The sequence below is a fragment of the Ovis aries genome, chromosome 10 (assembly GCF_016772045.2).
Source record: "Ovis aries strain OAR_USU_Benz2616 breed Rambouillet chromosome 10, ARS-UI_Ramb_v3.0, whole genome shotgun sequence".
Classification (NCBI taxonomy): Eukaryota; Metazoa; Chordata; class Mammalia; order Artiodactyla; family Bovidae; genus Ovis; species Ovis aries.
In genome coordinates, this window is record NC_056063.1 from 30089112 (window position 1) to 30112673 (window position 23562).

General features: G+C 39.0%; 1 protein-coding gene across 2 annotated transcripts in view; it reads left to right on the forward strand.

Moving 5' to 3' along the window:
- HSPH1 (heat shock protein family H (Hsp110) member 1) overlaps window positions 1–21129 on the forward strand; it is a 23337-nt gene extending 2208 nt beyond the window's left edge. Inside the window, exons 2-18 of one of the 2 annotated variants that reach the window (XM_015098141.4) lie at window positions 604–661; window positions 2884–3024; window positions 3760–3882; window positions 6332–6431; window positions 7539–7672; window positions 8098–8342; window positions 8925–9153; window positions 9530–9636; window positions 9885–10018; window positions 11725–11933; window positions 13580–13711; window positions 16037–16174; window positions 17465–17590; window positions 18584–18691; window positions 18792–18911; window positions 19141–19302; window positions 20220–21129. In XM_015098141.4, coding sequence (XP_014953627.2) covers window positions 604–661; window positions 2884–3024; window positions 3760–3882; window positions 6332–6431; window positions 7539–7672; window positions 8098–8342; window positions 8925–9153; window positions 9530–9636; window positions 9885–10018; window positions 11725–11933; window positions 13580–13711; window positions 16037–16174; window positions 17465–17590; window positions 18584–18691; window positions 18792–18911; window positions 19141–19302; window positions 20220–20426 — 2473 coding nt within the window. In that variant the 3' untranslated portion in view covers window positions 20427–21129. The remainder of the gene's footprint in view (window positions 1–603; window positions 662–2883; window positions 3025–3759; window positions 3883–6331; window positions 6432–7538; window positions 7673–8097; window positions 8343–8924; window positions 9154–9529; window positions 9637–9884; window positions 10019–11724; window positions 11934–13579; window positions 13712–16036; window positions 16175–17464; window positions 17591–18583; window positions 18692–18791; window positions 18912–19140; window positions 19303–20219) is intronic. The other variant, XM_015098142.4, reaches the window with a different exon arrangement.
- The last annotated feature ends 2433 nt before the right edge of the window (window positions 21130–23562 follow it).

Genomic DNA, 23562 nt, shown 5'->3' on the forward strand with positions numbered 1-23562 from the left:
TTGGTTCTGTTGTGGTACTTGGTCTGCATTTTCCCTTGACTTGCTCAAGTAGAGTCTTCTGTATAGGACCCTATTTTGTGCTTTTAAATTCCGGAAGCATAATTTAGGCCCACTTGTTTCTCCTTATATAAAAATTTTCTACAGAGTCAAGTGGTCTATTAGAACAGCAGTAGGTAGGATAGTGATGTTTAGATTTCTATGAAGTTGGTAACTGCCATTATTTTTGTCAGCGGTGTCTAGGACCAAATTAATAATACACTTTAACTGTTGAAAACATTTTCAGAGTCCGCTTCCTAATGATTGGGGCCTGGAGAATTATGCTGGTACTTGTGCTCTTGGAAAATGTCATCTGAGCCTTGAGCAGTCTCGAGTGGGAGCTGGGGTTGGAGCAGTGGGAGTGTGGCTGCCACCTAGATAGCAGTTAAGTTGGAGCCCTCACAGGGTAGCTGACCAAAGCTTTAGGCTCCAAACTTGTGCTGGATTGTGTCCCCCTTGCCTAAGAATGGAAGTTTATAATTCCATTATAAATGGAATTATGTTAAAAAGCATCCACATTTGTGCTTCTTCCCATCTGTGAAACATGGGTTTTTTCATCTTTTCTAGATCAGTCATATCATTTGGATCAAAAAACAGAACGATTGGAGTTGCAGCCAAAAATCAGGTATGTTCAAGAGGATTCTGATCATTTTTGAAAGAAGTTTGATAAGTGAAATCTCAGAAACCTAGGAGAATATGAAATACCTAAGCCTGTGTATGTGTTTTGAGTTTGTGGACTGTAATGCAAGTATTCCTTATGAGCCCTTGCGTGTGTGCTCACTTGCTCAGTCGTGTCCTGCTCTTTGCAACCCCATCAGCTGTGGCCGGTCAGGCTTCTGTGTCTATGGAATTTTCCAAGCAAAAATACTGGAGTCGGTTGCCATTTCCTACTCCACTTATGAACCCTTACATCCCTATTTTCCTTTTCTCTTCCTTTTGTCTTATTGAATAAGATATACTTTAACTCTGTAATCCTCCAACCTTAGTTTTTATTGGGTATCCTATTTTCTGAGACGTTTGACTTTTTAAAATGAGATACGTGAAATTCTTTCATGTGAAGTTTCTCATGATACTCAATTTAAGAGTTAAAGATTCCTTTTATAGAAGGAACTTCTAAGCAGTTCTGTTGTTTAAGAGCATTTTCAAGTTACTTAGTAATTAAGGAGAACTAGTTGTCTAGGCCTGTGGTGTCCTATAGAGTAGCCATTAAATACAGTTCTTGAGCACTTGAGATGTGCCTAATCAGATTAAAATGTAAAGTATGAAATACATGCAATTTTGAAGGCTTGAAATGAAATAAAAAAGAAAACCATCTCATCAGTTTCCTACAATGAGTACATGTTGAAATGACAGTATTTTAGATATATTAGGCTAAATAAGTTATTGGAATTAGTTTTACTTATTAAGAGGACTTGACAGTTTACCTATGTGGCTCCCATTTAGGGCTCACATTATAACTTGAATTTTGGGGGTTGAGGAGAAAAATATGAAAATCTGAGAAAGGGACTGAAAGCAGTCCTATATATGTAAACATACCGAAGTAAACATACTCTGTATACCTTAAATTCACACAAGGTTATGCATCAGATTGACATAATTAAAAGAAGGTTGAAAAAATTCTTTTAAATACAAAAAATAGTATTGCTACAAAGGAAACACAACTCTATAAACGCTGGAATTCTGTGTCACGGCTAGTTGGAAGCGAGGAACAAAAGAAAAGACAAAGCAGGGAGAGAAATGGGCATGCCACTCGGTGACCTACTCAGAAGGGAGAGCCTGGTGAGGTAACAGCCTCCCTGACTGGCTGTGAAGAAGACTCACATCCCAGCCCTGAGAGCCGCTGCATTGTTGTTACACGAGGAGGTCCACGGAGGCTTCGATCTAGCCTGTAGAGTACTAGACATCTGTCATCTCAGTTCCAGAGTCGCAAGGAGTGTTAGCACATAAACAGTGTTGGAGATATTCCGTATTATTTGAAAGCTAGTGTTGCCAAGCTGCATTTTTCCCCTTTATAAGAAGTAGACCAGAGAGAGAAGTAAACAGTAAACTGTTTTGCTGGTTTCAAACTAGTCACTTTAGAAGTCTTAGTTTTTCATCTTTTACTGTAATTATGTTTGTGCTTTAAATAAGGTTCCCACTGTTGACATCTTTGAGTGAAGTATGCTATCAAGTGTGACTGTTGTATATCCAGAGCCTAACCATCAAAAATACCTACAAGCAGTTGAAAGCATTTCCTCATATGGAAACTTTGAATTATCCTTACCTTTTCAGAGTCCAGAGTGCTCAGCCTTACACCATGGAACCACTGGTCTATGCTCACCTTTTCTGCTTTTTGGTATAGATTATTAATATTCTATGCTATTGATACAAAAAGTAGCAATCCATACATTTTGTGACTCAGAATAACTTATCCTGGCCACTTAGCGACTTAATAGACTATAACAGTTAACTCCTTTTTAGAAATATGTGATTGGACTATAGGGCTTTCTAATTACCCCTTTTCAGTTATTTGTTAGGTGTAAAACAAGTTCAGTGGGAGAAAAGGAATGAAATGAAGTGATACATAAAGTTCTTGGGGCTTGTTCAGAGTTTTGGTTGATAGTTTCATTACCTTTGAGTTCATCTTGCAGATTTGGAAGCCTGTGTATAGTCCTCTCACTGCTTCCCTCCTGGCATTTCTGTAGGAAAAGGAGAGAAAATAAGGTGTTTTCACTGGTGGAGAAATTCAGGGCTCTTGGGCAAGTCACTTATATCCTGGTGATTTGAGTTGAACAAGTGACTTGCTTTTTAATTGCTGTAATTAGTGATAGATGTTGAAATTAGAATTTAATTTTTTTTTTTTTCCAGCAAATCACTCACGCAAACAATACAGTGTCTAATTTTAAGAGGTTTCATGGCCGAGCATTCAATGACCCTTTCATTCAAAAGGAGAAGGAAAACTTAAGTTATGATCTGGTTCCAATGAAGAATGGTGGAGTTGGAATAAAGGTAATTTAACTGAACAACGTTAGATTTCTTACTAAGAAACTGTTCAGTTCATCTACAGAGAAAGGTACTTAATTCTTAGTAAGTATTTAACTCAGTTTGTATAATTGGACAAGGTGGTCTTTTACTTTTTATCTGATTTTTCTTAAACTATGGGTGTATGTTTAATCATCCTTGAAGAATTACTCGGATGGTATATACTGCTATAAAGCTTAGTTTGTGTTTCTTACAACATCTTGGCAATTAGAAAGATTTAGAATTTCTGGTGTCTAAAGAAATCTAAATTGTGTTGTTGTATGAAAAGCTGTCTGTTCCACTGTAGCTCGTTTGCAGTTGTTTGGAGAGCTCTGGTGTAATACAAGCAGAAACCTTTTTTTAAACTACAGAGGCATTCCTGTCTTATGATCTACACAAAATCATATTTGTCTCCGTGATTCATCTCTTCAGTGAGATTGGAACTTCACTGCTGTCTATAGTACTTGATCTAGTACTTTGGGTAGGGGAAAACATGCCCCAGCTTCGTTTCTCCTCTTCGTCTCTGGGGAAGAGTATTTCTTTTTTCCTTCTGCTTTGCTTTCCTCTCCACTTTTCTCTTTCTTTTTCCCTTTCCTCCTTTTAAACAGTCAAAACAATAAAGGTTTTCTGGAAGTGAATATGTAATGATGTTTGGAAGTTAATATTAGTAGTATGTAGCTTTAATGACTGCGGTAATGAGAGCATTTTCTTTCCTCAACGCAGGTGATGTACATGGATGAAGAACATCTGTTCAGTGTGGAGCAGATCACAGCCATGCTGTTGACTAAGTTAAAAGAAACTGCTGAAAACAACCTCAAGAAGCCAGTAACAGATTGTGTTATTTCAGTAAGTAGAATTCAGCAAGGCAATGTGTTTTATTTTAATTTGCCTTCTTCATGTTACTTTTTAGTATTAAATGTGTGAAAGCTGTTCTCCTACCAGAGATCAGAATTCTGCTGGACTGTATCACTGCAGTGTTTAGCAGCATTGCAGAGTAGGTTTGAATGCTGTCTTTAGCCAGAAGTTGCAAAGTTTTTTGTGTGGTGGTGCATATCAAAATCTCCTGTTGGGCCTTTTGAAAATGTAGATTGGCTGATCAAATTGGAGGATGTTCTAAAGTTAGTTACTGTATTGAGAGACAATTGTATATGTCCATGAGAGATTTCACCCACACATGAGAACCAGTGAGTTCTTGGTGAGCAGTAGTTTTAACTAGGGACTTCCCTGGCAGTCAGTGGTTGGGATTTCACCTTCCAGTGCAGGGGGTGCAGGTTTGGTGAGCTAAGATCCTACATGCCCAAAGGCCAGAAAGCCAAAACCTAAAACAGAAGCAGTACTGTAACAGAGTCAATAAAGACTTTAAAAATGGTCTACATCACTCAAAAAAGATTTCATGCCTTAAATGTTTTTGAACTGCTAGCAAAATTTTATCAAGTCTTCCAATATATACTTCACAAATGGTGATATGCCTGATGGTCACTAAAGATGTCCAATAAATGGAAAAATTATGGAGTAATGTACTCTGAAAAGAGAACTTACCGTTTGACCTGAGTCGGTAACTTACTTATTCCTCTGAGTTAGAATTTTCATATGGTGAAAATCAGAAGTTTATTATAATAAAGATTAAATAATAAGGTTCTTGTATCCTTAAATTACCAGGATTCTGAATCTGTATTCTCTAGTATGGTAGCCAGTGGCCACACATGGCCTCTGAGCACTTGAAAAGGAGCTAGTCAAAACCGAGATGTGCTGTATGCATAAAATACACACCAGATTTTGAAGAGTTAATATAAAATAAAGAATATGAAATAGTTTGGATATGTTGGGTTAAATAGAATATTTTATTAAAATAAAAATAGTCCACATAAAAAATATCTTAAAAAAAAAAAGAATGTAACCAACCAGTAGTGACAGAACCCAGGTTTTTAGCATTGGTAAACTCACTACTTTCAATGGACAGTTGATGATTGTTATTCAGGAGGATATGCAGTGGACAGGAACCATCTTTTATTGGCGGGGTGACTTGCCCAGACCCATCAGGAGCCTTTATGGTCGTGCACCTTGGGATATGAGAGAATCCTGAGATAAGAGAGGCAGGAAGGCTGAAGTTTGTTCTACTAAAGGAATATCTTGGAGAAATGCTGTTAAAGAGGGGCTTCCCAGGTGGCGCTAGTGGTAAAGAACCCACCAGCCAATGCAGGATACGTAAGAGATGTGGGTTCAATCCCTGGATCGGGAAGATCCCTTGGAGGAGGGCATGGCAACCCACTCCAACATTCTTGCTTGGAGAATCCCATGGACAGAGGAGGTTGGCGGGCTACAGTCCATGGTGTCACACAGAGTCGGACATGACTGAAGTTGACTTGGCACAAAGTTAAAGTTTTAAGTCAGTGGTCCTTCCTCCTCCCCCACTTCCCTTTAAATAATCTCATATGGAAAACTGCAGAAAGAAGGGTTCTGATTGGAAAGGTGAGCAGAGACCCACCTTTGCTCTTGGTGGTCTTTCCAAAGCATTTATAGATACTTAGGGATAAAATGTGAAAACTCCTGTACCAAGTTTTTTCTTAGGTGCTTTCCAGTTAAGTGATTATGTGAATGTATTATTAGATGCTCTTCTGGAAGAATGTGCTAGTTAAAGTGGTGTCCTAGAAAGTGATCAAAAGAGTTCATCTAGGTAGAAGACAGCACCGTTAGAAACTATCCCTTGAGCTGCTTTTTGTTCTTCCTCTTTAAAAAATCAACAGGCTTTGACAAAAAAAGTTTCATTTTTGTAATCTTAATAGGTCTGCTGAATTAAAAGGTACCCCATCTACTAATGCTTAAATCCAACAAATAGCAAACCAAAGGGCAGTGGCTAGGATTAACTTTGTATTATCTTTAAATTCCTGTAGTCTCTATAGTGTAATTACATTTAATGATGACTTAGCAGAATAATTTCCAAATGTTAGTAGAAATACGACCGCTTTAGAAGTAGTATTTCTTCCACTTAAATGTAAAACTTTGTTAGATTTAAAGAACTGGTAATATATCGTATGAATATCTTGATTAGTTTTTATTTCAGGTTAAAGTTTGGTTATAATAGACCTGATACTTAAAATTTTAGGACAATCTTCTCAAAAGTAGTTACTGTTTCTTAAAGAACTTGCCAGAAACTTAAAGTCCTTCTTCTGTTTCATAACATGGCTAGGCACCTGTTTAGCTGGACTGTTGTGAATTGATCGCTGATGGTTGTGAGGGATTTGTATGTATTTTGGTTTTCTGGTTAAGTTAACATTTTTTCCCTTCTTGTTTGCAGGTCCCTTCTTTCTTCACAGATGCTGAGAGGCGATCTGTCTTAGATGCTGCACAGATTGTTGGCTTAAACTGCTTAAGACTCATGAATGACATGACAGCTGGTAAGAAAAAAACTGTTTTTGTGTAAAAGTTAACATACTATTGAAACTAAAGACACACGTGGTCCTGTTATCAAACACTTCCATGTAGAAATATCGCCTATTAAAAAACTTAGACTTGAAAGCAAAAGTTCTAGTCTTTCTTTCAGATGCTTGTTTTAATCAGAAGTTGGAACCTTGTCAAATGGGTGAATCTGTTTTCATTAGGAAACACTTGTGTGTATTTTTTAATCTTTTGAATTAGTTGTGTTGGGTTTAGTTTTTTTATTTCCTTACGTTGTTTTTATAGTTGAGAAACAAGTTTTCCACAACCTTATTATGGGGTTCTAGAACTACCTTGAGTGTTGATTTAGCAGAAATTTTTTTTTTCCCCTCATATGTTTCCTGATTGTTGGTAGTTGGGAGGCGGTCATTCCTCTTCCGTCAGATGTTGATTTAAGCCTCGCCATTTGCTAGGCGCTTTGCTAGGAACGAGGCGATGGGGAGCAAAGTACTCAGTAGCGCCTGTGTCAGTTAATTGTGGTTAGGATGGACCCAAAGTCACTTACACCCTGGTGTATTCAAGCAAAGCAAATAGGACTTTGTTTAGCATATTTTTAATAGCTATTTTAAGGATTCTTAAAGTATTGATAAAGGTGTGTTCTTGAGTATCCACAGTGGTTTCAAAATTCAGGAAAAGCAAGCCATAGACTGTTTAAGGTAGATCAGTTATTTGCCTTGAATCCAGTTGGTAGGAACGTAGTTGCTATAGTTATATATTAAATTCTTAAATTTTTTTGGATAAGCGGTCTCCTAGCAGGTTGTGATTCAAATGTAAGTATTGTGTAATGAGTCTGATACTGTCTGTGTGTGGTTTCTTGTGGTTTACATGCCATTGTTTTTGTATCACATATGTCTTCTCTGTCACATCTCTTCATATATTTAAAAGTGATGGAACGTTGTTCTAAAATCAGGAAGGGATGAAGTATGAAGTCAGATATGAAAGAAATGTGTTCACCTTTAATTGGTTGAAGTATAGTCAGGTTCCCTGCATGTGTAATTATATCGGTAACTATGAAATTACTGAAAGAATGTGAACCAAAGTATTGAAACATACTAATTTCCTTTTAGTTGCTTTGAATTATGGGATTTATAAGCAGGATCTCCCAAGCCTGGATGAGAAGCCTCGAATAGTGGTTTTTGTTGATATGGGGCATTCAGCTTTTCAAGTCTCTGCCTGTGCCTTTAACAAGGGAAAATTGAAGGTAAGGTCATAAATTGGAACTAAGTGACCCAGATATTCATGTGTGACAATTGTTGTTACTTTAAGCTACTGAGCTTCTAGGGTAATGAAGAGTTTGGGATAAAGCTATTAACAGAGACTGGTTCCTAAGGTTGATCTCCATAAAGACAATGCAGTTGTCTTAGAATACTCTTAATTGTTCTTGCTTAGGAACGAAAAAACTTCTAAGATTATCTTCTATGTAATCATTAGAATTAAAAATATCATAGAGATGTAGCATTTCATTTGGATTTTATAGTGACATATGTCCTAATTGACGGGTTTCATGTTGTAGTTTAAATAGAAATGTTGAGCCTATTAGTCTTTGATTGAGTTAGCAACGTTTAAGTTTCTGGTTACAAATATGATTGAAAATAACCAGATTATTTGTTGTTTCAACTACATTAGGTACTGGGAACAGCTTTTGATCCTTTCTTAGGAGGAAAAAACTTTGATGCAAAGTTAGTGGAACATTTTTGTGCAGAATTTAAAACTAAGTACAAGTTGGATGCAAAATCCAAAATTCGAGCACTCCTTCGTCTGTATCAGGAGTGTGAAAAATTGAAAAAGCTGATGAGCTCTAACAGCACAGACCTACCACTGAACATCGAGTGCTTCATGAATGACAAAGATGTTTCCGGAAAGATGAACAGGTGTGTCTCAGATTCTGACAAATTGAATAGAAGGAACTTCTCACTAAAACTGTGGTCCGGGTGTCAGTTCTGATTGTGGTCTTCTGAATCTTGGCCCACATTTCGAGACTGTACTACCTGAAAGACTATCAGCATCATTAGAACTAGAGTTGCTTCTGCAAAGAGGGTTTTTAAGAAGATCTGTGCTAAGTGTTCTCACAGTGAAGTCTTTTTAGTATTATTTCTGGGCCAGTGATTGAAAAATGTTTTCATTCACAGAAATGTTTTGAAGTGAATGGAAATATTCAAAGTAATGAAAATGGGATCACATAAAACATTAAGGACTAAAAATGGAAATCTTAATATAAAAATGATTTCTTCTGTAGTTACTAATTTTCTTTTCATTCTCCCTTCTGCATCTGGATTTTGTATATTTTTCAGGGAAAAAGTTATGAATTATGGTATGGCTAAACCTGGCCCATGTGAAATTCAGGGTGTCTGAGAAGAAAAAAGTTTGTTGGGTTGATGAGGCCAATATTCTGCCCTACTTTTTAAATAATTCTTCAGATCAGTTTTCTTAACATTTTCCTCTTAACTGCCAAGGGCACAATTTGAAGAGCTCTGTGCTGACTTACTGCAGAAGATAGAAGTTCCCCTTTATTTGCTGATGGAACAAACTCAGCTCAAAGTAGAGGATGTGAGTGCTGTTGAGATAGTTGGAGGCACTACACGAATTCCAGCCGTGAAAGAAAAAATCGCCAAATTCTTTGGGAAAGATGTCAGCACAACGCTCAATGCGGATGAAGCAGTGGCCAGAGGGTGTGCGCTGCAGGTACTGGCTTCGCCTCTCCTCTGGGAGTCATTCCTCAAACCACTTGTGCTCTGTCTCATCCTGGCAGAGTCCGGTGCCCAGTTAGACACCGCCAGGGAGTTACTTTTCAGTAAATCAATAAGGCTGTGGGGACACAAGGATCTTCCAGTATTGGAGGATTTGTTGTATTATTTGTCTTTTTATCTAGTGAATGCCACTATTATTTATCTTTATATCTAGTGTTTAGATGATAAATAGTTTATGAATAAGGCATATATATACACTGTAAGTTTTGAATTTGAACCTACCCGTCCTATTTGAATTGATCTTTATGTTAGAAGCTGAGTGAAATTTTTCATGTGCTCACGATACTGTCTTTTTCTTTTTCTTATTTAAGTGTGCAATCCTTTCCCCAGCATTTAAAGTTAGAGAATTTTCTGTCACTGATGCAGTTCCTTTCCCAATATCTCTGGTCTGGAGCCACGATTCAGAAGATGCTGAAGGGTAAGTAGGAGAAAATAATGTTCAGATACTTGGTTTTAATATATATTAAAAAAATGAACATATGGACATTCATGGTAGAGTGTTTGATTAACTGAGATCTTTTAGCAATCAAACTTACCAAAATACTTCTCTCATTTTGGGTTGTAAATGGTGAGATGGGGTTGATAAAGCTTTTGGATTGCGATCTGTTTGTGTAGCACAGTGAGCTTGAACCCTTGAAGTACTGAGTACCTTTGCTTTCCTCTTAGTGTCCATGAAGTGTTCAGTAGAAACCACGCTGCTCCTTTCTCCAAAGTTCTCACGTTCTTAAGAAGTGGGCCTTTTGAGCTGGAAGCTTTGTATTCTGATCCTCAAGGAGTTCCATATCCAGAAGCAAAAATAGGTAAGCAATTAATTGTATTTATTCTTTTGAAGACTTAGCGTACCAGCTTAAACACTCTGCTCTTAGCAGGGTTGAGTGGAATACCGTGAAAACGTGAAGTGGAACATAATTGAAGATGTGAGGACGGTTTCAGTTTGAAATAATGAAGATGGGGAAGTCTCTTCTTTATTGATGACTAAACTGGCCTAAAGAGATGAAATGACTGTGTGTGTAGGGACACTTGAATATTTCTCCTTTTCTGATACAGTCTGTACTTGAAGATTATCACCTACTTCTAGTATTAACCTTTCCTGTGGGTGAAATGTTACTTGCAGAACATTACTTCAGTTTGAAACCTGGCTTGGAAGCCGTTGAAACGAAAGGCACCTTTGTATTGTCTTTTTTTAAAAAAAATTATATATTTTTTGGGTACATTTTTCCTTGAGAAGTTTGACACTGTCCATCTTTTTTGGCCCAAAGTAACACTGAAAATCTGTGGGAGACCTGCAGGCATCTTCTTGTTTCTCTTTTCCCAAGTAAAATGCTAGTATTGCTAGATCTTGTCGGGACTCACCTTTGCCCAGCGCCGCTTCATAGTGAAATTGTTGGAAGGAGTCTGACCTGGTCAGTTGTGTTTTCTTTCTTAATCCTTAAAACTGAAAATGTTCTGACACAGGAGCATTTTATATTTTAGTCATTTTTCCTTGTATTTGTTGACAGATAGTTTAAGTAATCGTTAAATATGGACTATACTAAAATTTTGACAGGCTGGATTGTAGTCCCCATTCAGCGGAGGATAAAATCTAAGCTCTTTAGCCTGGCATTGGCTCTTTTATTTTGTCACCAGAACTGAAAAGCCTGCACAGACTTACAGAGCCATCTTACATATCTCTCCTGTGAGTCTTCTTGAGTACCCTGTGGTTAATGCTGTTTCTTTAACTGGATCTTATGACAGCTACTTACTGAACCTAGTAATTTGATAATTAATGAAGGTCTATTCCAACCTATTTCACTAACCTAGTAAATAAATCTAACTTTCTGTGTGTTTGTGTAAACAGGACTTTAAATACAAGACTATTAAATCCCATGTAGCGCTTTGCACATAATAGGTTCAAAATACTTAGGTTTTTTTCAGTGGTATTTGTAGTAACAATACTGTTGGTAGAGGTGATAACACGTAGCACTTGGTTCCATAGTAAGTGCTCACCATAAACCCTTATGAACTCAAACTATAGAAGCATAGATAAAGTAACTTATAGCCATCACAGGGCCAGGATTCAAGCCCAGGGAGTCTGGGTCAGAGTCACCACTTTACCCTAAAGTTCCTACAGAATCAGAATGAGGCAAGTGGTCGATATCATGTGCTGTATACTTAGGATTTTCATGTTGAGGTTGTGCTCCCCTGTAAAGTGAGGTAGGAGGAGGCGAGGATGGCTGGTCTGTGTCTCACACAGTGTCTGTGTCAGAAGTGTTAAATAGAAAGTCATGAGCGTGTCCTTGCCTTGGAAGGTTTCATGGAATTATAAGACTAATCCCAAGTATTGTAAGTATACTGTATACTTATGAGTCTATTTTAAAAGGTTATGTTTCTGGTATACACTAAAGGACTGAAGTCTTAACTCAGTTGGTAGAGAAAATGGAATTTTGGAATTGCAATCTTTCTTAGCCTTTGTCTGCATGATAGATGAAGATTTGGTTCTGAAATTGTCGATTTCTCTTTGCTGTAGGCCGCTTCATTGTTCAGAATGTTTCAGCACAGAAGGATGGAGAAAAATCTCGCGTGAAAGTCAAAGTGCGAGTCAATACCCACGGCATTTTCACCATCTCTACGGCGTCTATGGTGGAGAAGGTCCCAGCCGAGGAGAATGAAGTGTCTTCTCTTGAAGCCGACATGGACTGCCAGAATCAGAGGCCACCAGAAAACCCAGATGCCGAGGTAAGTTTGTAGGTAAGCCTTTGAGATTGAATATAGAGTTGACTTAATTCTAAGCTCGAAGAGATGGGTAGGAAAAGGTTAAAGTGTGATTTTCTTCATGATAATTAAAATTTTCATTAATGATGACAATAGCGATTAACTAGATGATGGTAATGTACAGCCTGGAGTTTGGTGATCTGTGATTAAATTCTAAATAGCTTTATTTGAACCAGCATGTGACAGTTTGATTCAGAGTGGGCAAAGTTTCTTGGAATTATATTTTTTAAGACCTAGGCCATATAAGACAAGTCAAATGCTGACTGATGATTAAGAAATAAAAGACTAAAAAACTGTTCATTGAAATAGATACCAGATATTAAAACTTGTTTTGTTTGGCTTGTTTTTTAGTCATATGGCAAAAATCAGTTTTGGTATTTTATAACTTGCTTGTAGTTAAATGGTTTTCTGGGTTGTGAGAGGAAGGAAGTGGAGTATCCAACTAGAGTTGAGAAAATTGTTAATTGTTCATGATGTTAATTGAGACTTCTGTTAGCCTAAGTGCTAGTGTTACATGGTCAACCAAAGAATTCTAAGAAACTTTAAAGTAGATGAGCTCTTACAGTTTGCATTTAGACAGTAACCAGAAGTAGCTTAAATGAAGAGGTAGGTAGGCAGATACAGTGTTTTAGTTCCCATGAGCAAGTGTGACGTCCCTGTGGTCAGAGAACTGTTAACCACTGTGACCATTCCTAGAACATTAAGGAACAGGAGCATCTGAGCCTTAGCTTTGTTCTCATCAGGAAAAACTTCAGTGTAATGAATTAAATGGCCAGTGCCACATACCAGTGCTGTCTCATCTGGCTACAGACACCATTATTCTAATGCCTGTTATATCTACTCTCTTAGTACCTTTTAGATGTATATACACCAGGAATGCCTTGCTTCCGGTACTTCAGTGTCTCCCTCAGGATCTTGAGGCTCTGGAAGAAAATTAATGAGAGACTTCAGTCACTGAAGTGAGAATGCTTCAGGCTTCTCCCTAAGATGGGATGAGATCATAACAAGCTCTGATTTACTGGGGATTGAGGCATCTACTAACATGCAGCATTTGTTCTTTTCCTGGGATTTTTTGAGGTGTAGACTGTTGGGTCACGGAAAGAGAGCGGAGACAGAGAGGGTCTTGCATCTCTAAACTGGAGTGATGAGCCCCAGATGATGGATTGTTGGCTATTTTATGTAACTCCTCAGTCCACTGACATGCAGATACGTTGAGATGTGTGATGGCCGCTGGTGAAGTTAGGTTTGGGGAGCTTATTTTTGGGAGAGAGGCCTGGAGTAAACCTACTTGCTTTTGAGAATTATTATCTGTGCAGTGCTAGAGGGGAGCTTCTTGAAGGAGAGTTCTTGTCATCACATCAGTCAAAATGCCTACTACTTGTGTTATTTAACTATTATATTAACTGTTATCGTTCAAAGAATTTCTTACAGGTTTACAATATCTAAGAAGTTTTCAAATACTTGTTCGTTATGCTTTTATCCAGTATCTTTTCCCCCCACCTATTAAGACTTCGGAAATTGAGTGTACTGTCTTTGGTGCCCTATAATCTTTTCAATTTATACAAGTACACCTGCTTTCTACATCCTTTGTGCCTGGGCTTTCATTTCAGAAAAATATCCAGCAAGACAACAATGAAGCTGGAACACAGCCCCAGGTACAAACTGATGGTCATCAAACCTCACAGTCTCCCCCTTCACCTGAACTTACCTCAGAAGAAAACAAAATCCCAGATGCTGACAAAGTGAGTGACTCTTCTAGTTCATTCCATTAGACAATGTTGCGACATGTGATCATTAATGATATCATTCAATCTGCAGTTTCAAGAGCAAGCACCAAGTTACCTTATTCTATGTAGGATTTTTTCTCTCCTATTAAATTTCTATGTTTTTCAACTGAAACCTGTGAGGGGTACTCCAGCTGAACTATTCTACTTTTTGGACCTGAAAGCTTCTCTTGAATAACTGCCACTCCAGGCAACCAGGGGCGAATGCGTAGCTTTTGTTGTCTTCTGTAGTGCTACAGGTGCCTGCAAATGCCAGCATCCAAAAGAGACACATCCCAGTGCAGTGTGACGAGTTTTCACTCGAAGTCATCCGATGATAAATACATGGGCTATAGGAGTCTAGTAAACCTTTTTTCTCCTCTCAAACTGCCTGTCAAATTTATATAAACTGATTACAACGATCTGGTAATAAGTTTCCATTGTTATTCCAGATCTGTGCTTTGCAGAACTTCCTTCTTTGTGCGGGTTGCATGTAAATTATTCTTTGATTAGAAGTTTGGTTTTCTCTCATTCTGAGGATAGAATTCTTTACCTTCAAATGAATTACCGAATGGTCCATTGGGGTCCAAATACACGTTAAAAGTATCTGGTTTTAAGCTCCCACACCCTGACTGATCCCCTCGGGGGTCCTGATTCTGATTTCTGAAAGAAGCTGCTGCCTCCTCTTGAAGAGTTGGGTGTGGATGGTCTGGCAGCGATGGCTCCTTAACTTCAGTGTTCCTCCCCTTCACCTAGTGCTGAGCATTGACTGGCTCCTGCCAGTGGTCTCCATACCTGTCAGAACACGACCCTGGGTGGCATCTCATGTTCCTAGCTGTAAGTGGGACCGTTAGTGCCAGACCGTTTGGGACGTTATCGCAGACGCCCTTGGAGTGTCCCTAGTCCGTGCCGTGTTGGGTGCCATTTTGTGGTACGTGGGTTTTGTCAGCAGTTGGTGTAATGTTGCACTGCTAGTCTTATCCCAGCTTAGCCTCCATACCTGTGCTGTCATCCGTTTGATTCTCAGTATCTGTTGCACTCCTGTGTTTTTGCCGGGTGCAGGCGTCACTTTTCTTTCTTGTGTTCTGTGAGCCCCGGAGCGTGCACAGTATATTGTGGGGGTGGTGGGGGAGTTCTCATGCTCACTGGAGGGGAGAGACGGGGATGCGGCAGGCTGACTGACAGGATCCACCTCGTGACCCAGCTCTCAGCACTCCACAGACAAGTGATCTCTCAGGAGCGCAGAAACAGAAGCCTGGAAAACAGGCTCTGTCCTTGTGATTGTCAAGCCATTGAGCCTCTTTCAAGTCCCAGTTTCTTTTATAGAGTCTGAAATTTTAGCATCCTCCGTGACTCCCCCAGCTTACCCAGCGTCAGTTCCTGTTGAGCCTCGCGGGCTCGTCTGTTGCTGTTTTACCATCGCAGACAGTCAGGGTGCATGTCAGATGCCCCTTGGTTTCTCCTCATCTGTTCTACAGCTGAGTTTGCTAAAGTTGTGCTCTTTGTCATTTGTGTCTAGAAGAACACAAGGTTCTGCAGAAATGAAAATGCTAAGAACATCTTGGAAAATTAAAGGCCATAGGAGATACTTACTTCTTTAGCCCTGTATTTACATACTTTGGAAAAACTTAACAGTAAAAGTAGCATTTGCTGCATCATTCCATTTACTGTTGTAAGACTAAACGTTTTTTTGACCTTGCAGAGTTGCTTATGAGAAGTGGTACAGCTCAAAGGCAGATAATAGGAATAAGGAGAGGGATGTATACACACACATATATATGTGTGTATATAATGTCCAAATTCAGGGAATTTTAAAAGGCACTCATCAGGGTACTGATGGCTGTAGCTGGAGTTTAGGGACTCAATATATGTTACAGGAGTAGAGTTGATCCTAACATGCTTAGCAGCTGCTCAGTCTTCTCTGTGGTTACTGTTATAGACTGTACTTTAAAGAAGTGGTAGTTTAGTAGTATTTTTGACTTTGCCAAGTCACAAACATCGCTTAAAGGGATTAGAAAGTTAAGGACCTGTGAAGAAATGCTTTAGCCAGAAAGATTAAATTTGAGATGAAAAATGTTCTGGTGAATTCTTGAAGGGGAAGTACAGCAGGTATAAGTGTAATTGCAGCCCTGATTTAAAATGGGTGGGTGGGTAGGAGTTAGATGATTTTGCACATTCTTCCAGCTTTATGATTTTAGGGATTTCACTTTTACCTGAGTCTTCAGTAAGTATGATAGGGATATTTCTGTTATTCAAGAACTATTTAAGAATTTTTCTTTTTTTTTTTTAACCCCTCTTCCCAAGGCTAATGAGAAGAAAGTTGACCAACCTCCAGAAGCTAAAAAACCCAAAATAAAGGTGGTGAATGTTGAGTTGCCTATTGAAGCCAACTTGGTCTGGCAGTTAGGGAAAGACCTTCTGAACATGTATATTGAAACAGAGGTAATTACTTCACTTAAATATTTTTATTTTGGAATATATTTATTTGTTTGGCCCTGTTAGGTAAATGGCTATAATTCTTAACATTTCATAAGTTTTATACAACTTTTAGGGGCAGAATGAAGCCAAAAAGTTATGGTTTTTAGTTAAATATTTTTAGCAAGTTTTTTTTTTTTCCTAATATTTTTGCAACTTCATTAAAGAAATCTATACCATAGATCATTCTGCTTGGTGTAAAATTGATTGCCCAGGTTCTTGTGAAGCAATTGAGTGCTGATATCTTCTAGCACAGAGCACAATACCATTGGTATGTCAGGCCACACTAAATAGTTCTGTTAAAATACATTGTGCTTCTCTGTAGTTTGGATAGGTGAAATGATTGAGACTCTGTTTTCCTTTACTGAGATGGGACCATTGTGTTTAGAAATGTAATAATAAATCCCTTTCTCTGTTTGATAAATAATATGTTTGTTTGTGCATGCTAAGTAGCTTCAGTCGTGTCTGACTCTCTGACCTCATGGACTGTAGCCCGCCACGCTCCTCTGTCCATGGAATTTTCCAGGCAAGAATACTGGAGTGGGTTGCCATTTCCTTCTCTAGGGGATCTTTTTGACCAAGGGGTCGAACCTGCATCCCTTGTGTCTCCTACATTGGCAGGCAGGCTCTTTACCACTAGCATCAGTAGTGTGGTGGCAAAACTGTGTGGCCGTTACACATTGGTCAGTATTAATCCCGGTAGGAGACAACCATATAACTACATAAAACAGACAAAATTGCATAAGAACAGTAGATAATTTTTGTTCCCTTACTGTTAATCTGAATTGTGAAAGTTACATAATTTATTGTGCTCAGTTGTGTCCAACTCTTTGTAGCCCCATGGCCTGTAGCCTGCCAGGTTTCTCTGTCCATGGGATTTCCCAGGCGAGAATACTGGAGTGGGTTGCCACTTCCTGGTCCAGGCGATCCTCCCGACCCAGGGATCAAACCTGCATCGCCTGCATCTCCTGCATTGGCAGGTGGATTCTTTGCCACTAGTGCCACCTGGGAAGCCCTATACAATTTATTATATAATGTTAAAAACAAAAAACCCCTCATTCTGTGCATTTATAAGATGAAGAACTTTGTAGGAATCGTTGGAAGAGTCTTGTGAGGTATAAATTAGAACTGTTAAAACTGATTTTGGGGGGAGGGGTGCAGTATAATTGTTGACTTTGTTAACTCCAGGATCTAAATAGTTAAAATTCAGTTGCATTTAGCAGAAGACTTGAATTAACCTTTTCTGTTTCTGGACAGGGTAAGATGATAATGCAGGATAAATTGGAAAAGGAGAGAAACGACGCTAAGAATGCGGTGGAGGAGTATGTGTACGAGTTCAGAGACAAGCTGTGTGGACCGTACGAAAAGTTTATATGCGAACAGGTGTGTTGAGGGCTGAGTTTTTATTCAGATAATCTCACTTTGAAGTACTTAATACCAAATTTGACATTTAAACCTCTACTAGATTGTGTAACTTGAGTTTTTTGAAGACAGACAACTTGATACAGAAATTGTGTAAACAGAGTCATGGAGAGAGAGGCTAACTAGCAGTGTGCAGTTTGATACTAGATTATCCTAGTGACTTTATTCTTTACCATTGAAGAAAGAACCTATCAGCACTTTTGTTCATAGTCTGCACCATCACAATTATTGGGGGGGGTAGAAGCATAAACAGGAGACAATCCTTGCTTTCAAAGACCTCAGCGCCTTGGTTGCTCCGTCATTGCTTTTTCCCTTAAGACTTGCTCATCCAGTCATTCCAGAGTTTGTCAGGGACCATAAATCCCAGAGCAGAAGCATGTCTGTGGAAGATGGGCCTGGGAGAAAAATTGGGCTAGTTATAGAAATCCAGAGTAGATACTGAACCTAAAGATAGAGTATAACCACATACTTTCTGAGTTGATTAGGAATGACGGTTGTGTGCAGTGATTGAACTATCAACTTGGCTTAGGTTCCCTTTCAGTATTTGGTGATTGTGGAAGTGAGCAGGAAGTTACTAATCAAAACCTAATTGTTTCGGAGAACAGGAAGAAAACTGCTCTTCTGTGACGACATTTTAATGTACAAATTGTGCAAAGTTGAACTTCTAAAATTCAAGTCCATAAGAGCAGTTTACCACAACTTTTCAAACATCCTTATGTGAAGAGAAACTGGCCTAAGACTAACGCCCTCCCCTGTGTAAAATACTGTCTGGAGCCAAGGTGTGGCATGTTTTTGCACCTTGATGTTTTTCAGTGAAGAGAATCCAGGTAATCAGGTTTGCCATCCTGGAAATAAGATGAGCTTGATACTGACCACTTCTGAGGATGCTGTTTTGTCATGAAAGTTTTTAAAGTAAGGTAGCCAGTAATCCTGGTTTTTGTGTTCTGTATCTAGGATCATCAGAAGTTTTTGAGGCTGCTCACAGAGACTGAGAACTGGCTCTATGAGGAAGGGGAGGACCAGGCTAAGCAGGCGTATGTGGACAAGCTGGAAGAACTAACGGTAGGCCCTTCTCTCCCCTGGAAAGTGGTACTTGTGTTTCAGACTGTAGACTTCTAAAATGTAATTGCTGCGAATACTAATTTATCGCGTTTGGTTTTAGAAAATCGGCACTCCAATTAAAGTTCGGTTTCAAGAAGCTGAAGAAAGGCCGAAAATATTTGAAGAACTAGGACAGAGGCTGCAGCACTATGCCAAGATAGCAGCTGACTTTAGAAATAATGTAAGTCTCTGTACACAGTGAGGACATGAACCCTGCCTGGATTTACAAGCTGCTGCTTAAGTGGAGGAGTCTTCATTGTGAACACATGGTCTTAAATCAGAAATTAGGTTTTGGTGTGTGAGACGAGAAGTTATTAATAGATTGGAACTTCATGGAAAATTGGGTGCAGTTAGATGTTAGTTACTCTGAAATACTAGATTCTACAGAATGGCCATGTTTTTCCATTTAGGATGAGAAATACAACCATATTGATGAGTCTGAGATGAAAAAGGTTGAGAAGTCTGTTAATGAAGTGATGGAGTGGATGAATAATGTCATGAATGCCCAGGCTAAAAAGAGTCTTGATCAAGATCCTGTTGTGCGTGCTCAGGAAATTAGAGCAAAAATAAAGGTGAGTGTCACTGTCCAGTGTTTACTGCTGTGGTTTCTTAGGGATTCTGGTTGCAGCGATTTGAACCTTGAGAATAGCCATTTTTCCTTGAATCTTTTTACCTCATCCCAAGATTAGATTTCTTAATGGCTCGTTACTGATATTACAAAATGTGGGAAGGCCTTGTAAATTTCGTCCAATTTCTATTTCTTCATTTATTCATTTAGTTCAACAAATACATTTGTTGAGCTTCTACCATGTGCCCAGCTATTGTTCTAGGAGGTAAACTGTCAGTGTACAAGGAAAGTCCCCACTCCTGTGGGGGTCGCCTGCCAGGGGCCTCCGCAGTGAAGACTTGACAGTAAACAAGTGTGGAAGGGTGTCAGATTGTGTTAAATGCCAAGGGGGAAAAATAGTCAGAAGGGACTAGGAAACTTGGCGATAGGGAGAGTCCCAGGTTGGTGTTTTATCAGGGAACGTCTTGCCGAGTTCCTGAGGCTTGAAGGAAGTTGGTAAGAAAACCAAGGAAGGTGCTCTGTCTGGAAGAATGCTCAAACACAGAGAAGGTTAACATGAGCCTTTGAGGTCATGGGCTATAAGCTTGAATTCCAGCTCTTTGCTCACTACTTTTTCTGTTCCTAAGGTTGTTACTTAACCTCTCCTCTCTAGGAGATGATACCTTTTAATAATTGCTATGAGGAGTAAATGGGTTAATAATAAACTGAATAGTTAGCAAGTCCCTGACACTTTGTAGATGAATATTTACATATCTAGATCAGGCGTCAAGCTATAGTTTTAGGCAAATGTACTGAGCAAGTAGAATTCTTTGAGCTATGTATGATTGGAGTTGGTTGAAAAATACTGGTTTAAGTGTGTAGGAAAGTAATTGAAAACATATTGGAGTTAGTCTGATTATTAGTTTTGTTTTCCTTTCTTAGGAGTTGAATAACACTTGTGAACCTGTCGTAACACAACCCAAACCAAAAATCGAATCGCCCAAACTGGAAAGAACTCCAAATGGCCCAAGTACTGATAAAAAGGAAGAGGACTTAGACGGCAAAAACAATTTCAGTGCTGAACCTCCACATCAGAATGGAGAATGTTACCCTAACGAGAAGAGTTCCATTAATATGGACTTGGACTAGATGACGTGAAACTGATTTTGTCCTTCAATTAATAAAATATTTTTGCCATAGTATGTGATTCTACATGACATACTGAGACTATTTATATTTTCTTTTTTAAGGATGTTTGGAAATTTTGTGTATTATATGGAAAAAGAAGCTGCTTAAGTCTGTAGTCTTTATGATCCTAAAAGGGAAAATTGCCTTGGTCACTTTCAGATTCCTGTGGAATTGTGAATTCATACTAAGCTTCTGTGCAGTATTGCCATTTGCATCACTGAGGATGAAATTGACTTTTGTCTTTGGAGAAAATGAAGTGTACTGCTTGCTCAAGAGGGCTGTGGTTACGCTCTTTAGAGCATCTGTCCCTGCCAAGGCAGTTTTCTTGCATTCTGCTCTCCATTGCAGCATGTGTGTGGGTGTGGGTGTTCATGAACAAGACTAAGTCTGATCTCATAAGGGCTTTCTAAAATTAATTCTGTCCAATAGAATATGACTTTTGCTTTGGTATTAATTCTATTAAAAATCCATTGACTAAAAGCAAAAGCTAGTGAAATGTGTTAGCAGCATGCAGAACAAAATCTTTCAAATATCTCTCTCGTCATCCAGTGCGTTGTCATGTGAAGGTGTACCATGGAAGAAACACTGATTCTGTTTGTAACTGATATTGTGAAGCCTCTTATGAGCTTTAAAATAAAGTTCATCTTACGGTGTCATTTCTAAACAGTTTCGTCACTAATTTAAAAGTGGGATGGGGGCAGCATGACATAGACTGTGAAAATCCAACTTCTTTGCTGTTTCCTACATGTGCTGTTGCTTTTGTAAATGAGAATGATGCCCACCCTGATAAAAAAAAAAGTAGCATATACTGATTAGAAATTTTTTGAACTATAGAGTTAAATATAACCCGTCTACCACCCAGAAAAACAAACTCGTATGGTTATTCTTCCAGCCTTTCTCTCCTGAAAGTGGTGTGTGTCTTTTAAAACTCTGTGTATCAGAGGATTTGGAAAAAACGGTCAGGTGTTCCATATACTCTTCTGGACTGGCCGTGTACCATGTGGGAGCTAGTTCCCTGACCAAGGATCGAACCTACACCCCCTACGTTGGAAACACAGAGTCGTCTTAACCTCTGGACCACCAGGGAAGTTCTCGGTCAGGTGTAAACCACTTCACTGTTAGTAATACTGAGTCCCATTATAAAAAGATACATACATAAAAATATTTTAACTGGTTCCGGTATGGGTGGGCTTTATCATGGACTAAACAATGCTATAGTGAAACTTAGGACAAAACTGAGGCTGTGTTGAGGGTTGGGTAGGGAGAAGGCCTGCGTACTTAGGGAGGGTAACACAGCCACACTGCACGCCAGTGTGCAGCAGTCCCCTCCCTCATCTACCTGCTGCCACCCACGGGGTAAATTTACAAGGTCACGTAGGAAGTTGATCAGAGTGTAAAGCCTGCACTCAGGACAGCCGTTCTACCCTAAGTGACATGTCTTCATTTGTGTAGTGATAACTTTCACACTGAATTTGCTCGTTAGTGTTTCATGCATGGAAACACTATAATTTCTCATTTGTAGTGTTTAAACATCAGTTTTTGCATGAAGTGTTCTTAATCTTCCTTGTGGCACAGATGGTGAAGAATCTGCCTGCAATGCAGGAGACCTGGGTTCAATCCCTAGGTCAGGAAGATCCCCTGGAGAAGTGGGATAAAGCAACCCACTCCAGTATTGTCTGGAGAATCCCATGGATAGTGGAGCCTGGTGGGCTACGGTCCATGGGGTCCCAAAGAGTTGAACATGACTAAGCGGCTAACACTTTCACTTTCTTTCATAAGGATCTTAACCATTCTCCAGGTAGTTAAACATTTTACCACTTGGTAATATCTTAAGTCTTGCCATCTGGAACCTTACATTTATATGTAATCTATGGGTTTTCATGGTTTTTCTTATGTTCTCTTAATGCATGGTAACATACATTCAGTGGGTATACATTTACCCATTGAGAGGTGAACACAGTGCTCTGTGTACAATCAAGAAACTCATAAAAACAAAGATCTTTTAAAGTATGAATGAAAAAACTTTTTCTTCTATCCCCAAATAGTGCCTGGTGATAATGGAGAAAGTACCTACCCAGTGTAAATGGTCAGAAATTTTCTGTAGCATCACTTTTCTATAAATAATGAAGCAGAATCTCAAAAAAATGGCTCAACTTGCTACAGTTTGCAGGCCTCAGAACCGAATTTTTGACTGTGGGGAGAACACATTGTCACGTTGACTATTTTGAGTACTTGTTAGTAGCATAACTAGTAATCACCTAGAATCCCCAGGACCTAGATCAGTTTGGATAAATGTTCTGTTTAAGGAGTAGATTTTATAATTTTCCTTTAGCTTGTCACTTTAGGACTGTTTCTGGAAACGTCTAGTCATTCTAGGAGTTGAACTTTGGATGTTGAATCTGGTTCATCTTAAACACTGGTAAAGCCACAATTAACTTGCTTTCTTGGGTAATGTCCCCAAAACTGACTTGATTTTCATTGTCCTTGATTCCTTATCGAAAAGAAATGTAATGTATCCCTCTATGAAGTAGCCTGTGGACAGTTACTTTCTGAAAGTAAAAATACATTTCACATTCAGTTAACGTGATCAACGACCACTCACTTTTATCAGCAGCTTTTGAGAAATTTTGTTTGATGTTAACCAGTTTGTCAATTTATATGTAGACTTCTGTCTTGCTTGTGTTTGCTGTGGAGGAATATCTTACTTTATGTAATCAGCACAAAACAGTCGTGTCATAGTTTTATGGGGAACACTGGGTCTTAATGTTTGGAGAGAGTCGTGTTCTCCTAGTGGGCAGGATGCTGAGAGCTTCCCTATGCTATTGCTGTGTGCAATGGCTTTGTTGTGGTCTAATTTTTACTAGCCCTGGGTGCTTGCTGAAAAACAACTAGTGGTAAAGAACGTGCCTGCCAATGCAGGAGACATGAGAGACTCAGGTTCGATCCCTGGGTCTGGAAGATCCCCTGGAGGAGGAAATGGCAACCCACTCCGGTAATCTTGCCTGGAGAATCCCATGGACAGAGGAACCTGGTGGGCTACAGTCCGTGGGATCACAACGGAAGCAACTGAGCGCAATTATTTTTGAGTCTGCATGTG